Source organism: Rousettus aegyptiacus, unplaced genomic scaffold (genome assembly GCF_014176215.1).
Source record: "Rousettus aegyptiacus isolate mRouAeg1 unplaced genomic scaffold, mRouAeg1.p scaffold_m13_p_17, whole genome shotgun sequence".
Classification (NCBI taxonomy): domain Eukaryota; kingdom Metazoa; phylum Chordata; class Mammalia; order Chiroptera; family Pteropodidae; genus Rousettus; species Rousettus aegyptiacus.
The window spans coordinates 28,853,025-28,870,503 of NW_023416292.1; the positions used below are offsets into that span (position 1 = coordinate 28,853,025).

Sequence of the window (17,479 nt, forward strand, 5' to 3'; positions counted from 1 at the left end):
GCCGCCTCGCGCTCCTGCTCGGGGAGCCTCCCCACGACTTCGCGCAAACACAACAAGCCAAGCGGACAAGTTCCGGCCTTCATCCCCGAGACAGAACCCTTCCTCTGGGTTTCGCCTGTCTGCAGTGCGCTGAGAAGCTCTTCAGTTCTGGGGTTTGCATCGTGATCCCTCTTCCTGCCGACCAAGTAGCAGCTGTGCGATTTTGGACTTGATTTCCCCGAATATTCGCTTCCACCCGTATAAAATGGAGATGACATGCGCCTAAGTGGCAGGGTCGTTGAAGGGTTAAGAATAACAGAAAAACGTCCACTGACTGTTTTCAAGACCCTAAGGGCCTTCTGAGCATGGACTCACTGGATTCTCACAACGACCCTGTGATATTTCCTATATGCCATGGGATTTCATTTTGTCGTGTAGCTGAGGACACTACGGCAGAGAGGTAAAGAAACACCCTAGATCACACCGCAAACGAATAGCAGAACCAGATTCTAACCCAGGCTGGCGCCAAAGTCAAGTGTTTAATCTCCATGCTGTGCCGATTATGCAAATTCTGTTTACTGTCTCCAGAGGGCAGGCAAGGGATCAACAGCTGTTGTCCTGAATGGGGCGGGGGTGGCGTTGACTTGTGAGCAAAATGAAGAGCTAACTCCCCCTACTAATTCGACACAGCAGAGGTATGCAGTGAGGATGCCGTGGTTTCTCATTTGCCACCACCGAAGTCGTTCCTTTAGAGCAGGAAGTCACCTCGGGGACGTTGGGTGACGTCTGGAGAGATCTTTGGTTGTGGGGGGTGCTATCGGCATCTCATGGGTGAGGCCGGGGATGCTGCTAACCACCCTGCGGTGCGCAGTACAGCCCCCGCGACCAAGAATGACCTGTCCTTGCACGTCAGCATGCCGGGGTTTAGAAACTGCTTTAATGTTAATGATTAAGTGTTTAGAATCGAGTCGAGAGTATTTTCGATGCTTGAAGAGCCCCGTTAATACACAGATTTGTCACCTGGACCAGCAAAGTATCGCCCCGTTTAGCATCTGTTGAGACATCGACACAGTTCAATGTCTGTGATCATCGGTTACTCCCTTTCGTTATTGGTGCTGTCGTCACCAAGTTAAAATGCGGGCCCTAGAAGTGGCCGGGCTGCTTTGGGCCCCGTGGGAGAGTTGGACACTTGAAGCTCTTTGTCTATCAAACCATGTCACCGCCCCTCAGGCTGCTGACACTTCTTCCGGTCTGTCGAAGCGGGTCACAAATGAGCGCACGGCGAGGCCATCCCCCCTCGGCCGCTCTCGGTTCAGTCAGCCCTTGTTTTGTGGCCCTTCCCGTTACGCGGTTGCACGACAGAATTTTTCGAAATGCCTGACTTTCTCAGCCTCTTTTGGAAACTCATACAGACATCTTCAAAATGGTAAACATTTACTTGGTCCAAAAGAACTTTGACCGGGAAGGTTTCCGCGTGCGAGGTGTCTGTGAGGCCCGGAAGCGCATCAGTCGGACTCACCGCTTTCCACGTGGCTGTGCTTTAGCCTCAGATGCTCTGCGAATAATCCCGAAAGGAGCTGCATCGGTCAGTTTAGCCTAGGTTATGATGCAGAAACGAGTGATCCCAATACTCTGACAGCAAAAAAGTTTTATTTCTTGTTCGTACTGTACCTATATCATGTACTGACCGGTGCCCTGTTTCGTCTTTTTTATTTGCGTTTTAGGCTGAAGGAACAGGCCCTGTTTGGGACGTGGTAGTGACAATAGCAGAGAAAAAGGGCTATGGCGGAACCACACGGTGACTCTTCTGGCTTCTGCTCAGAACTGCTCAGAACTGGTCAGAATTGTCACATGTCACATACGTTCACATCCCATGGGCCAATGCAAGTCAATTGCCAAGCCAGACGCCAGTGGGTCCAAGACGTATATTCCTCCCACCGGCCCGGGAGGCAGGGGCCCGGAAAATTGTGAACAATAGCATCACCTGCTGCAGGCACCTGCCTTTGCCACCAAAGTCGTGACCTTCCTCAGAGCCAGGGCCCTGGCCTTGATCCACTGCCCCATCAGGAAGCTTGTATCAAGAGAGAGGGGAAGAAGATAAAGGGAAAGCATTGAAGAAGCAAAAGGGGCGGAACCGAATGACTGATTTGACGAGGAGAGGCGAATGGCAAGTGTCAAGGAGAAATGAAACAGCGGCCAAGGACGACGTCCAGGATTCCAGCCTGGGTGATGGATGAACGACGGTTCCAGCGGTTGAGATAGAGAACAGAGGAGGAGAGGAGGCTGGGAAGGAGAGAGGACCAGTTTTATCTTTGACCCAATGAGCATGAGGTATCTTTGGAACATCCACGTAGAAATGTACAGGAGACAGAAAGATATATGATTATGGTTCCTGGGCAAATACTGGGCTAGAAACCAAGATCTGAGATTCAACAGCATGTAAATAGTAATAACTAAGCGATTGTGGTTACGTTAATTGAGCACTTACTAAGCCAGGCACTGTGCGAAACAGTTGACATACTTCTAAAATTTAATGCTCACGATTGTCCTACAAGCTGCTTGGTGTTATGTATCCTCATCGCGTAGATAAAGACACGAAACCTAAAGAAGCTTTAAAAAAAATGAATAAACACTCAGGTTTTACTAAAAGTTGCAAAAAAAAAGACCCAAGTAAAAAAAAAAAAAATGAAAAGACTCAAGGGCTCTGTCTCCACAACCCACGTTTCAAGCACTTCTGCTCTTAGTTGGAAGCGTGGTGGCAGATGAGAACATCCAGGCACCATGGGAAGAAAGAGAGGATGAGAGCCGGAGGTCAAGGGCAGGACCCCGAGGAATGTAAATATTTAGGAGGCAGGAAGACGAGACCTTGAAGAAGACAGAGCAAGAGCAGGTAGGGGGAAACCGGAAGAGCGCGAAGTCTCAGAAGCCAAGCGCGTAGACAGTGACGACCCCAAGAGGGTGTCTAACAGAGTCGGGAACAGCAGTGTACTCAGAGAGCAGGGCTGGAAATGCCCAGTGGTGTTGACAGGTAGGCCTGGTCCCTGACGATATCTCTAAGCTCACAGAAGCATCTGTCACCAGCCACATTCCCAAGGCAGAACCTCGAGAGGGGTCAAAACATGCACCGCAGGTGGCTGGTCACGCGCTGACTCGGGACACCCAGACCATTTGATGGTTCGCTCTCTCCCATCTCTGCCTGCGGAGGCCGCTTTGACTTTTTGAACTGTCTAGACACGACTCTGTGGCCTGGAATTTGGAGTCTGTGCCTGTGTGCACATGTCTGAGGTTCGGGCCTGTTCTCTCGGCTGAAGAAACCCAGATTTATACCACGTCCCTCCTGTCGATTCCTGTGCGCCCCCACTTGAGGGAGTGAGCTCAGACACTGTCCCCTCAATCCATAAGGCTGTGCCTCCTGCTGACTGTCTGCGACTCAGCTTCCAGAAGGCCAGTGGGGAGTTGTGGTCTCAGATGGTGGCTGCCGTATCCGCTCTGTAAGTGTGGCGAATCGCAGACTATAGGGCTGCCGGCTCTGAGATCACAGGGTACTGGTCGGACCTGGCCAAGCCCCGCAATGCCTATTGTCAGAGCCGGTCACAATTTCTGTCTTCAGGTGAGCCCTCCCGCTGGCCGTAATCCATCTCCAGCAGTTTATGGAGAGACAAGATTTATGTTTGGGGACCAGAGGACACTTATGTACATGGGATTTCTCGCGTCTGCTGGGAAAGCGGGATGTGGTGCCGCTGCACACGGTGGGTACCACCGGGACAGGCCAGAGCCCTCGACGTCCACGGAGCGCATCGGTATCAGACCTGCCTCGCTCCCGGCGACTTGAACTGAATGAGCCGGCATCGCGGGGTCCCCCTGAGGCGAGGGCACCAGAACCCTCCAGCATCTCTGCCCTTGGGAGTTCGTTTGGAGGCTGCGTGTATCCGGTACCCTTCCGTGACCACGCTCCCGCAGGGGCAGTTACCTGGTACCCTTCCGTGACCTGATCTATTAAGTGAAAACACAGGACACCCAGTGCAATTCGAAGTTCAGATAAACAGCAAATGCTTTTTTTTTTTTTTCACCACAAAAACTTACATTTAGCGCCGATTCTCTACTCTTTTTTTCGTAATTTGATTTTTGAAAAATTTATCGAGTTCTTTCAATTAGTTTCAAGTACACAGCACATCGGTTAGACATTTGTATAGTTTAGAAAACGGTCCCCCTGACTGCTCCTTCTCTCCTCTGGTTTTCTGCCCAGCCACGCTCCCCAGCCCCGCGACCACCCATCAGCTACCGATTTGTACGTCTTTAACCCTTCACCTCATTCTGTTTTCACGTACGTACATGCCACGCAACATTTGGGATGCGCTTACATGAAAACAATTATTCATTTGAAATTCAAATTCGACGGGGTGGCCTATATTTGGCGACTCCCATAATGTGACGCCCAGCAGGAATTGCTAGGCCTTGGCATCCACCACATCCACGCCCCTCCCAGGAGGCATTGGGGCGCTTCATGAAGGACCAAAGCAGAGAACTGGGGCTCTGCTAGGACTGCCGCCTGGGTCCCCTGAAGCACCAGCACCTTCAACGCGGTCTCCAGAAGCATGTGGCATTTCAGGACCAAGCTCACTGTAGTCGGGTGTCTATGACTCTGGAGTGAGCGACCCCCCTGGTCACTCCAGAGGACACCTGGACATTCCAGGACATGCTTGATAGCATTTTGTCATTTTTCTGGGCAACTGACCTAGTATCGACTTCCAGAGAGAGAGAAGGAAGTTGGCCTGATGTGCTGAGGCTGACACTATTTTTGAGGCGACTCCAGACTCCCCTCCCCTCTGCTCACTCGGGCATCAGCAGGAACTCGCCAGTGCCAGGACTTTACCTATATGAACACACTTAATTCTCCTGACAATCCTGTGAGGCGTGCACTGCTATTACTGCCGCTTTATGGACGAGGAAACCGAGACAGAGAGATAGTGTTGAAACCTAGTTGGATTCTTCTGAGGTCACACAGGTAAAGAAGCTGCTAAGAAGTAGAAGCCGCGGTCTGGATGAGGGTGGTCCAGCTCTGGAGTGTGTCCCAGCTCGGTTCAGCCTGACGCCGCTGGGACTGGCGCTGGCAACACTGTGGAGGGGGCCACTCAGGCCAAGGAGGAGCCCTGTCCTGTACCCCCTTTCCCTCGTTTGGGAAGGAGAGTGGCTTGCTGTCAAGCAGTTTCCAAGGCCTCGAGGGTCTAAGGCGTGAGAGCAGCGCGTTTCGCGGGGGCCTGGAGCAGCCAGACAAACCCGGACGCTTAGCGTGTGCTGTGCAGGTGGCTCACCTTGTCTCGCGGGCCACAGGTGCGCCATCAGCTGCACGCCCAGCCGTAGAACCACAGAGCAGTGGCCTATGTCCTAAGCCTGGGGACGAGGGGTGGCAGAGGGATGCAGCCCTGGAAGGCTGTGGCGTGAGTGTCACAGTCATCATCAGCCCAAATTCTCTTCCAGACGACTACGTGCCGGCCTTGTGCGGATCCAGGGCGTCCTGGGGCACCTCAGGGAGGTGGGGAAGACGAGGACGGCCTCGGCGCGAGGAGGTGGCGCGCGTCCTGCCAGGAAGGCCTGGGTGCAGCATCGGCTCGGCCACCTGGCCGTGCTGCTGCCGGAACCCGGGCTGTGGTCCTCTCCAACACGTGTGTTCCTGCACCACCTGGACCTCCAACGAAGCAACCCAGGCTTCCTGAGGAGCAGCTGTCACTCCACCTGCTGTGCAAACGCCTCCGGCACGCACGCCACCTGTGGCACTTCGTCTCTGCTCTGCCTTCTTTCCCAGGCGGGACTATGTCCTGGCACTGACAGCCTCGTAAAGATGGCGCACGCCCCTCCCTGCCTGCTGCTCCATCCGCCCCAGTCTCCCGGGATGGGAAAAGAAGAGTTTCCACTTCCATGGGCTGTCAAAGCACAGCTTCCCAACCGGAGCCGTTGGACCTGTCAAGTCCACGTCCACCGGCCCGCTGGCCCTGGACAGGTGACAAGGGGGCTGCTCACAGAACACCTGCCTCCTTCTACCTTGCGCACACGGCCGGCTGCTCTGCTAGAGCCGCTGCCGCAGGCTTCGCCTTCAGACTTTCTTGTTTCCCTCTGTCCACACTGCTCTCCTGGGCAACGACAGTCTCCATCCACCTTACCGTTTCCTCGCACCGCATCTTCCTGGCGTTGTTGACACTTCTGCCGCTAGACGGTACTTGGGAAGCTACACACCAGCTCGAGGGGGCGTTGACGGGTGTACCAGACTCTGGTCCAGAGAGGTCTGAGTGCAGGATGCCATCTTATTATCCCCCTAGCACGTTCAAATATGAATAATAACACCCCCGGCAACAACAGCTGTCGTTTATCCAGCGCTTACTCGGGGCCACGTACTGCGCTAAACGCTTTACGTATATTTTCTTACTTAATTCTCGCAACGATGCAATGAGGAGGATCCTACTTTACCTTCCAGTCATGGCTGAGAAAACTGGCTCGCCAAAGATCAATAATAAGTGATAGAGCCCAATTTTGAACGCCCGCTCGTCGGAAGCCCAGGCGTTCAGCCACCTGGCTGCCCTTGTCCCACATTGGCTAACTTCCCCCACGTCCACTCTCCCGGCTTCGATTCTTTCTTCTCCTAATTGTCCAGCCGCCGCCCCGGGGATGGGGGAGGACAAACACGAATCGTGTTCCGAGAAGAAGCAGACTCATTACGATACCACGGCCGACCTCACCGACTGGACCGTGGGACAGAGCGCGTGTACGATGGTTTGTGTTTTTTGTTTTTATTGTTTTTTTTTTGTTTTTGTTTGTTTGTTTTCAATTTGGCCCTTTGAAACAGCGACCCTACCCGAAGTGATGAGGGGGTCGTTGTAATTACGTTCCTGTTTTGTTCAGTGATGGATCCCAAACACCTTCGACCATGCCTAGCTCACAGCAGGTGCCCAACGAACATCGGCAAGGTTGCCCAGGAAGGTGGCTTTGGCCTGATGAAGACACAGGGGACTTAGTAAACCTGGGTGGCAGGGAAGTGGCTTTCGGTAGAGCCGGAGGACAGCATCTTTGTAACCGCGGTACCCCATGTCTCAGCTATAGGTTTACTTTTCTCTATCCTGCCCCCACTAGCAAATTCTGTTTACGCTTTAGTATTCTCTCTTCTGCATAAATGTTGTTTGCTTAGACATTCTGCTTTCTTGCCATAGTGCCCTCCTTCCTCGTAGCTTGGGTTGGTGTGACCGGAGCCCTCCACGGTCCCTGCTCCGCGGCATGGCAAACTCTGAAGCTCAGTTTCCATGGCTAACTACCTGATTGTCTCCATGTTTCCCAATTCAAATTCCGGGAGGAGAAAATCTCATCGACCGAACTCACCTTTTCCCTTCATGCCCTGGTTTTCGGAGGAGCAGCCCTAATGTCAGGGGCCAATCCCTGGTCCAATCAGTTGCCATCCCTGGGTAAAGAACAATCTAGCTCTGCTTCTCAGAACAGGGGGCTGTGGGTGGGGCAGTTTCATCTCGAAGAGGAAGTTGGGTGTGGCGGGCACTTTGTTGACATATCCAGCCTAGGAGTGCTCCTGGGAGCCCATCTCTCATCTTTGAAAAGTGGCTTCGTAGGTTAGGACATGCCATCAGGCATTCCCAGGAGAGCCCAGCCACGTGCAGCTGGCAGCTCGCTGAGTCTGGAATTCCCCTTGGCTGCCATCTCTCTGCATTCTCCTCCTTCTGGGACTACCTTGGTTTGTCAGCTCATCACCTGTTTGAAGTTGGCCTGTCTCTGGACTCCCTCCTCTGCTTAGATGAGTTGGCTTCTGACACGACGGCCTGACTCTCGGACAAGGTGAGTGTCTGGATTCAGCGTGGGTCCTGGATTATGCTTTCCGCTTGGATGAAATGGCCTCACCTCTTGCTCCCTTGCCCCCTCCCTTCGACTCGCACTCGCTCTGCTCCAAGCGATCATTTCCCTGAGGGCGCCTTCTTTCCCCAGCCCACTGACATGTTCCTGAGGGAATGGCATTAAGAAATAGTTCTTGGCTTCAATGAGGGCAATTTCAGAGGGATGGCTGGGGCAGACACCAGACAGAAGCAGGTTGAGGAAGTGGAAAGAGTGAATGTCTAATGACTCTTCTGAGTAGTTTAGGTGAAAAGGAAGGGAAGAAAACAGCTCTGTGTGAAGAGTTCTTTTTTTTTTTTTTAATTTTAAGAATTTGCTTCTGATTATATGACATGTGATTTTATAAAATATTTTGAAAAATAAAAACTATGAAGAATAAATGTACAACTCCCCATAATTCAACCACCTGCATAATTATAATAGTTACTCATTCTTGAGCACCTACTCAATAGAAGATTTATGTCAGGCACTTTATAAATAGTCCCAGCTGAGCCCTACTGAAGACCGTTAGTCTGTGATGCAGGGCAAGACAATGTCCTTTCCCTGTTAGCAATGATGAGCATCCATCGGCTCACAAGGGGCTGAGATGTTCACTGGGGGAAAAACTCAAATCCCGGCCTCAGTAGGGTTTTAGTCATGCGTAGACATGTCTGGGGGCAGCTCCACAGGTAGCAAACTGGGGGCAGGTATCGCGGGGCCCCCGGGGAGAGCACAGCCTGTTGAAGAAGGAGCCTGCGGTGGCTAGGCGAGGCTTAGTCCTGAAGACCGTGCCAGTCTGGCTGTCATGCGGGCAGGGCCTGACATAGCTTCCCCGAGTGTGTCTTCCCAGAAGAAAACAGAGATGGGAAACACCATTTCATGAGACTCTGCGGTGCCTCAGGGCCTGTCAGCCGGAGGGCACCAGGGAAGAACACCTTTCCTTTCACACTCCGAGAGAGGATGCTGACAGGTGGTGTGGGGGCCACTCAGCCCTGCTCTCCCCACAGAAGCTGCCCCCCGGGGCTCGCCGTGGTGGCAGAAAAAATTTTCATCTGACGTGCAGCGAGGTGACAGTAGCTGACTTTGGTTAGTTCAGCAACACCGTACCTTTTGCATTAATGCTAAAAAAAAAAAAGAAGGACTCTCTTACTTCCTGTTTTTCAAAAGTGTTGTTGACAGGGGAGCCCTGCAGGGCTCCGAGCGAGGCACTGGTGTGCGCCTCCCGCTTCCCGTGGCCCTGGTGGCCCTGTCACAGCCAGCATCACGGTGTCTGGCGGAGCTCATTTTAGCAACAAGTGATGGCAGGACTGATTGAAGAACACAGGTAAGATCTGACTCACTCGATGCCTTTACACAAGCGGCACCTTGTCGGCGAGGCCATGTGTACGAACGGAACACCCCACCGTCAGCCTAACCCCGAGGACCACTTACCCCACCTTTCTCTCCAGAGCCCTCATCACCATTTCATGTCCCGTGATTTTTTTTTTTTAATTTCTTCTTCTCCTTCTTCTCTTTCCTCATCTCCTTAGATGTCGCTTTTCCTCCTCTAGAATGCAAAGTCCGTGAAAGCAATGTCCAGCTCTGTGTGTTCAGTGCTGTGCCCGCAGAGCTGAGATCGGCGCCTGACACAAAGTACTCGATATGCATTGAGTCCATTCACTTTGTGGGTCTCCCAAAATATTTGGGAGAGGGTGAGAACTACTAAGATCTTGTTAAGAACACATTTTCTACTGTTCAAGTGCAAGCTCCCGACAAACAAGGGTAATAATAACCTTATCTCGTATTTATACGTCGTATCCATGACCCTCCACACTTAAATACCTCAACATGAATCTCCTAAAAATGAGAACGAAGAATTTTGAATTAGCATCTGGATTTACAACCTGTGGGAACCTAGGACATTGGTAATAATCCTATAAGGCATATATTATAATATGTCTATTAGACAGATGAGGAAACTGGGGATTATAAAGAAAGCACCGTGCCCCAGGCCCCGTGGGCGATAGGGCCAGGGCCAGCATGAACTGCTACAATAAGAACACCGTGGAGGAGGTCCTGCAAGAACTAGAGGACGCCTTAACTGATACGGTAGAAACTGGAAGAGAAAAAAGTAGAAAGGAAAGAACCTGCGAAGATCGAGTACAAATGTGGGAGACAGAATTTGGCGCACTACCAGGAGCAGCCCATACAAGTCAAATAAAGGGGCATTTCTTCTGGGCGAGGGGAAACTTCCATTTCTTTCAGAAAGAGGAGATCAGCTAGCTGAAAACCAAGAATGAAACAGGCTGAGTAAACTCAAGTTTTCGTAGCTTTGAGCAAATCCAGGATAAAATAGATTAATGTGGATTTCACTCTCGGAATTTTAACTGCACAACGGATGACGGTAAAATACTTTATGGTAAAAGGAGTCAAAACTGAGTCATAGCATGGAGAAGATTCTGGCAGCAGGGTCCCAGGAGTGAGTCAGGAAGCGGGGTGAGGCCTCGGGGAGAGAGCATTCTCGCCTCAGGACGCAGGGGCGCTCATCGCGAGGTCCCTGAGCAAAATACGAGACCTCGGAAGCGGCCTTGGCTGAGGGAAAAGATGCTGTCAGACCCGAGGGAGGAGGCCTGGCCCCCTTCCCTTTCCGCCGCACCCCCAGCCCATCAGCTGCTGCTGCTGACTACGCCATGATCCTCCCAGGGGGGTTAGAAAGGAAACCAGGGGCAGATGACTGAATCAGAAGGGCCATCTGGGACAGTCGGCCAGCACGGGGACGGGCAGGCTGGGAAACTGAAGTTTAAGGCATGTAGGAAGCCTCGGGAGGCTAAATCCATCCTAAGTCGCAGTGGATACTGGCCGCGGGGGTGGCGGCCTATTTGTTCATTCGATCAATATTTACCCAGCGGTCTTTACGCCAGGCCCCGTGCCAGGCATTGGGCTAAGTGCTGGAAATCGAGCTACAAATAAACTATTTCCTGATTTCTCCTCTTTCTTCTGGAGAAAGAATGGGAATGCCATCTGGCTCTCGTGGGCATAAGGACTGCTCAGGGCTGCGTCTGCAGGAGGCAGACCCCATCTTGGGTAGAGGGGTCACATTGGGGGCACCATGGCCTGACTGCTACAATACTTACAGTGCACCAGGAATTTATGTCTATTTTCTGTGCTCGACTTGATATTATTGTGTTTTATATTCGATAAGCCAATTAACTACTGTATGTTTCCTTATAAGTAATTTCTAGATATACGGTTATGATATTAGGGGGAGGGGTTTTGATTTTTAGTCTTAACAGTAGCAGTGTGCCTAAGTTGCTTGGCTTGACAATCACCTAAAACAACTGTAGCATTTCAAATCACTCAGTAGGAGCAGCACCGAACACGGGAGAGGGTGTGATCCATCACCCCTTTATTACGAGGCCGGGCCATGAATCACAGTGGGGAAGCCCCTGGAGGGTGTAAGCATTTTAAATCACTGCAAGAGTAGAGGTCACTGTACAGATAATCTGGAGAGATGATCTCACTTAACCCTTGGTAACCACTTAACTCAGAAGGGCAAGCTGGTGGTGAAGTTTCCAAGTTAGGGTGTGTGCCCCGTTTCACTCAGCCTGCAAGCAGGCCTGTAAGATCACCCCTGTTTTCCCAGACAAGAGTATTTGTCTTAATCACTCAAAGAGAGTAACAGAGGTGGTGTACTTAATAACCCTAGATCCAGTTATTTGCCATTGTGGAATGTGTTTTCTCTAGTAACAGTATCATATGTGATTATAAGATTTCTTTAATCTATTTAACTCCAAAATATATATATTTTGGAAAAAAACGTGCGTGTATATATATATATATGTATATGTATAATTAATATAATTTGAGTTCCAGTTAAAGTCACTGGGCTGGATGCCTATACTATAACTGGAACTCAAATTACATTGTTTGGAAAAAAATTATACCAGTGGAAAAAGGGGAAAGACCAGGAGAATGAACAAGAGGAGGAGCCAAGAAAGAAAAGGTCACTTGTAAGCTGTGTTTAATTTTAGCTCTACAATGATAGGTACAGGTTCTAGCCGGAGAGATTTCAATCTCTAATGCGAACGAGGATTCCGGGTGGCAGGGGACTTCAGGAACCACTGCTAAAAGTTTCTAGATCTGTGGTCGGCGCCGTTGCAGTCTCAGTCTTGCAAAGAATTTCAGAGCAGGCTCAGTCTGTGGAACTCAGGCTTGACATGCACGGAGCGCGTGGTCTGCGCCGGGCACTTCCGCGGTCGCTTCGTGTGCAGGAACGCACCCAGAGTGCACAGAGATCTGTGAGGTCGGCGTCATTTCTGTCCCCGTCGTAGGGACGAGGACACCGAGGCACAGAGAGTGAGGAGCGGAAGGCCTCGTGGCTAGGGCGTGGCAGGGTGGGCGGTCACGGCCGGGCGCCCCGCAGCCACTGTGCTCTGCTCCCCGGTTCTGTGGACTCTGTGATGTCCCCACACGTCTTCGAATAAGCGGTTTGTTAAAACAGCACTTAGGTGTTTAAATGTCTGATAATCAGGTGTTACCCGCCGAAATTTGTTAATTCGGTTTCTGAAAGTGACCGCCTTCGTTTTTAAAATCACCTCGGTCTGCCCTCTTTTTCCTCCAGAGGTGGTTGTTCCGAGAGTAACCGTTTAAGAAAGAAGAAACAAATGGTGTTGGGCCATCGTCACATAAGCCGGGCCAGCATTCCAGAATCCGTTTTTAGCAGATATCCGTTGCCTGTATTCAAAAGCAACCTACATACCAATGAAGTCAATATTCAATAAGATCATAAAATTTGTTTATTCATCTGCATTAAAATCTTCCTAGATAGCGAAAGGTATCTTTCACTTTTCTGATCTGCCATTTTTCTGAGGCTAGTACACAATTCCCTCTCCTCTCTCCCAGGACTGATGTAAGGCTAGCCTTTTCCCCATCTGATACCCTTAGGAAAAAATCAGGTGGGAGGGGCGTGGATGGGGAAGCATTCAGACTTAGTATGAATTAATTTGTGAATATTTTAGTATTTTAGCAACTCTCACGTTATTTTCTCCAGGTTCTGCTAAGTCTGGGATGGGGCAGAGAAACTCATCTGAGTGACAGCATTTCTCCTCCCCACTATTATTTCTCGCACAGGATATTTAAAATTTTTTTGTAATCATCTTACTTTGAAGATAAAGGAAGGAACAGGAAGTAGTCTTTTTACTGGGAGTTTTCCTAGAGAATGTTATTTTGACTTTCTTCATGAGATGAAAGAGAAGCTAAAATTATATCCGGCTTCAGTTTCAGATAGTGCATTTTTGTTCAAAGTGTGCTGTGAAGTTTAGAACTTTCTATCATGTCACAGTGACCTGGCCAGACTCTTTTGATTCCTAATCTTATTCCTCCAAATATATTTCAAATACAGTTCAACAAATGGCACTTAGATGCTCTTAGGGGGGTTAAATGCAAACAAGCTGATGAGAGTGAGCCCCTTATATATTTTACCGTAATTTTAGAAACATATCTAGAATGGACAAGAAATAGTTTCCCCATTCCTATCCGGACTTCAGAGTGTTCAGGCACTGGGCCCTGCAGTCTGAATTTGTGAAAATCTCCTTAAATGATTAGCCTGTTTGACTGGCCTTAATTCAGTATGTCCCCAAATTATTTGATGTTTAAAAGTGCTTGAACATTAACGCAAGTACTTTTTACAAAGTCTTCCATGAAGCCATTTTTAGAAACAATGTATTATAGAGTGCGAATATGCAAGTGAATGGGAGAGCCATACCTCTCTCAGCCCTGTTTTCATTAGTATATCTAGGCTTTTTTTATGAAAATGTTTCCGTCTCTTTTCTGGAACGTCGGAAAGTTCTGTTCTTCAGTTTGTGAAACCTGATCGAGCAGTTTCCTTATAATTGTGCTTACAGATTTATATATGTTTTCTACATCATATTATATTGCAGTACAAAGTGTTTTTTGTTGTTGTTGTTGTTTTAAGAAAAGAATAACAGCTTTGAGGAGACGGACCAGGCAGGGACAGTCCTGCCTCTTCTCAGGTACCAAGGGGCTGAGGCGGGGAAAGAGGAGCATCGTGAGAAGGCCAAGCCCCTCTCTGGAGCTGAAGAACTGCTACGTGCGTGACACGTCCGGTTGGTTTAGACAACATTCGGAGCCCGATCTGCCCTGTTAGCTCGCTCTCTAAGGACAAAACAAGCAGCTGAACAGAGTCCACACTCAGCCGAGTCGAAGCCCAAGGAGTTAGTAGCATCACAGGCTCCACCCGCTCACCCAGAGCATGAGTGTGTGTGTGTGTGTGTGTGTGTGTGTGTGTGTGTGTGTGTGTGTGTGTGAGAGAGAGAGAGAAAGAGAGAGAGAGAGAGAGAGAGAGAGAGGATAAGGAAAAGACGATGCCACCACTGTCCTCTCTGTCCACCAAACTACTAAACAGGCCTCTTTTCCTCTTCTAAAGTCTTGTTTTAAAGGAGGCTTGACTTGGTTGAATCGCCTCCAAACTACTCTGGCTGGTTTACGAGCCACTCTGTGACATTACACCCTGGCACAAATGTATCAGGGACATTGTTTAGTATGAGAATATAGTGCAAGTGAGACATTTTTTCTTTTTTTTGTGAACAGATAGGATAATTAGGAATTAGATAGTTTATATATTGAAGCTCAAACCCAGTGAATATTATTTCTTAGAAAAAGGTGACTATGATTTTAAGCTTTAAAGTTTAAAAATAAAATCTGTAATAAGTTAAATTTAAACAATTACATCCCAGTGTCAATGGAGAAAAATGATGACAGAGAAGGACACAGAGGAAACTTTTAATTTCTCAAAGTTAATTTAATTTAACGCTTTTTAATTAAGAAAAACAGAAGGCCTAGAATGCAACCCATCTATCAGACTTTGAGGAGGGTAGGCTCCAGGGAAAAGAATGTCTTGATAAAAAACCAAAACTAATGTACGTAATTGTGAGGAAAATAGAATCGAGAGGCAAATGACGGAACTATTGGAGTATTTAGACTTAATGATTGTATAAATTAAGAAAAAAATAAAGAGCCAACTAATTACTCCAGGAATATTTTTAAAATTTGAATAGAGAACATAATCATGCTATTCTATTTAGCTCAGCCCTCCAAAATTTACGTAGTTGTAATGATGTGAACTCTGAATGCTGATTCACTCAAAAATTATGAAATGACTTAGGGAAAATGGGAATTACTATTAGATTTCTAAAACTATGTTCACGAGTCACTTTAATAAAAATTAAACTTAAAAAAAAGAAAAACCTATGGATAGTAAAATCACATTATAGGAAAGATGGTTCATAAGAGAGTTAGGTAAAGACTGACATCTCAGCAAGATAAAGATCAAATCAAATAGAGTGAAAGCTAAGAGAAACATTTGCTTTTTTTTTTTTTTTTTTTTTTTTGGTCAGTAGAAATTGGCTCTGTTCCTGGAGAGGCTGAATTTTAAATTCTGGTCATCGGACCAGCATTACACTGATGAAGCCGAACGGCGAGCATGTGTTCTACTAAGTCGAAGACACAGAAATTATGAAAGGGGCATACAGACCCTGCCAGAGTTCTGCGCATTCTGCTGAGCTAATAAATAAATAGAGAACTAAGTTAAGGTGGATCAAACTTGGGTTTCTCTCAAGCTTTTAATCTTTTCTAAATGCATTGATCTGTCTGCTCACTTAAAGGCTTATAGTAATAATAATCCAAATTCTATTTATTTCCCTCGCAAAAGGAATAAACGTTTGAGGAGACAATTCGATCCGCGTGAATAATTTACCCAGAATCCTCGCTCGCTCTTCAGAGAGCGATTTATATAACCTTTGGGTCCACTTGTGCTTCATGGTGCGCTAAACTCTTGACACCTCCATAAACTGGAGATGGATTTGTTACTCGTATTACTAAATATTGACAGTGAACTTTCCAGAAAAGGAAACTCCCTTAGAAGATTACAAAACGTTAGAGCAAAAGAGAACTGAAAGGTGATCTTGAATAAACCAGCATTTTACAGATGAAGAAACTGAAGCCCAGAACGACTTGCCGATGCCTCCAGGCCACCTGGGGTGCATGCAGGCCTAGAGCTGGGCTCCCCGGCCCTCGGACCCGCGCCCCGGTACCGGCGTCAAGCAGCCTTGGCGAAGGAGTGCGCTAGGCCCCGAGAGGGCAGCAGCGAAGGAACCATAATACCTGACATCAAGCAGCTCAAAATCTAACAGGGAAAATCGATACCCAGACCCCGCGTCCCTCCCACGCGCCAAAAAGCGTGATTCTGTACTCTGAACACAGTTACTAGGACGATCTTTCCAAAACATACAAATCTGAAGATTTCATCTGTGCCCGCTTCAAACCCGGCAGTGGCTCGGCGTCGCCCGTGGGTAAATCTTCCTCCTTATTCTCCGAGCTGTTGACTAACCTATTATCTGTCGTGCCCGAGGTCGGCCTAGACCAGCGGCCTTTCCCGAGGTGTGACACGCTGCCGCATTCCGCCAGGACTCTCCTCACGCTGTCGCCTGCCCCGACTGCCCGCCCGCACCACACTCCGCCAGGCTGTGTCCTTTCTGACGCTTTTCCTTAGGCGTCTCTACTGCGACCTCGATGTCCATGTCACCGGTGGAATGCACCATTCCCTCCTTGGTTAACTGTCTGTCCTGTCCTGCCCATACTTCCAGAGCGCCTCCCGTGCTTTGTGAGATTGATTTTTAAAAAATAAGTCAATTTGTCGCTTATGCTTATGTCTTTTTCTAATCGAAGGCAAGCTCCTCGACGGCCCGACTGTCTTCTTCGTGCCTTAGAACAGCGGTCCCCAACCCTTGTGGCACCGGGGACCACTGCTCCTATGAGAATCTCACGCCTGATGACCTGAGGCGGAGCCGAGGCGGCGATGCCGGCGCTGGGGATACAGATGGAGCTTCGCTCGCTCGCTCCACAGCTCACCTCCTGCCGTGCGGCCCGGTTCCTATTGGACCACGGACCGGCACCAGTCTGTGGCCCAGGAGCCGGGGACTCCTGCCCTGGAGCACAACTCAGCAGCTGGCTCATAAAAACTCCGTGGAGCACACTGCTCACGGCAGCCCTCACGCAGGGCGCTGGCGGTGGAAGGAGCAGTGGCCTGCACGCCGAGCGGCCGCCCCGGAGGATAAAGTATGTGCCCAAGTCTTAAAGCGTCGGTAGCACATCCAGGCAGAGGGTGGGGGCGGTTCATATCCGGCGGCAAAAATAGAATGCGCGAGGGTGCAGAGGCTTGAGAAATGGCAGAGATCGAGGCGCGGTCGAGAGACGTTTGAGAGATGGGTGTAGTGATTTCGTCCTTGAAGTAGAAGACTCTGTGAACGCCAGTTGAGGCTTATGCGGGAAAGTCCTGGTAATCCGTGCAAAGAAGGGAGTTTTGCTTGCATTACGAGGAGCTGCAAGAGGCTTGCGGAGGTCAGTACCCAAGCGTGTGAGTGGCCGGCAGTGCCCGTCGAGAGAAAGGACAATGTGACAACCAGACAGGGACTGCTCGAGAGCGGGCGGGACGGGCGGCTCTGCGTCCAGCCCGGCGGTGCTGATCCGAGGACGGTCCTGTGGGACGTGGCGAGAGCCCGCAGCAAGGCCGTGGCGATGGAGAGGAGGAGAGTGGTCGGGACGGTGCGGCAGCGGCGGCGTGGCGAGTGGAGCCGAGACG

At 49.6% G+C, this 17,479-nt stretch overlaps 1 protein-coding gene across 2 annotated transcripts in view; it reads left to right on the forward strand.

The window, feature by feature from the left end:
- The first annotated feature begins 7,579 nt into the window (after positions 1-7,579).
- Positions 7,580-17,479, forward strand: part of NOTCH2 (notch receptor 2) — a 155,479-nt gene continuing 145,579 nt past the window's right edge. The window contains exon 1 of one of the 2 annotated variants that reach the window (XM_036235008.1): positions 7,580-7,809. In XM_036235008.1, the coding sequence (XP_036090901.1) occupies positions 7,769-7,809 (41 nt within the window). In that variant the 5' untranslated portion in view covers positions 7,580-7,768. Of the gene's footprint in view, positions 7,810-16,712; positions 16,957-17,479 lie in introns of those variants that run through there. The other variant, XM_036235007.1, reaches the window with a different exon arrangement.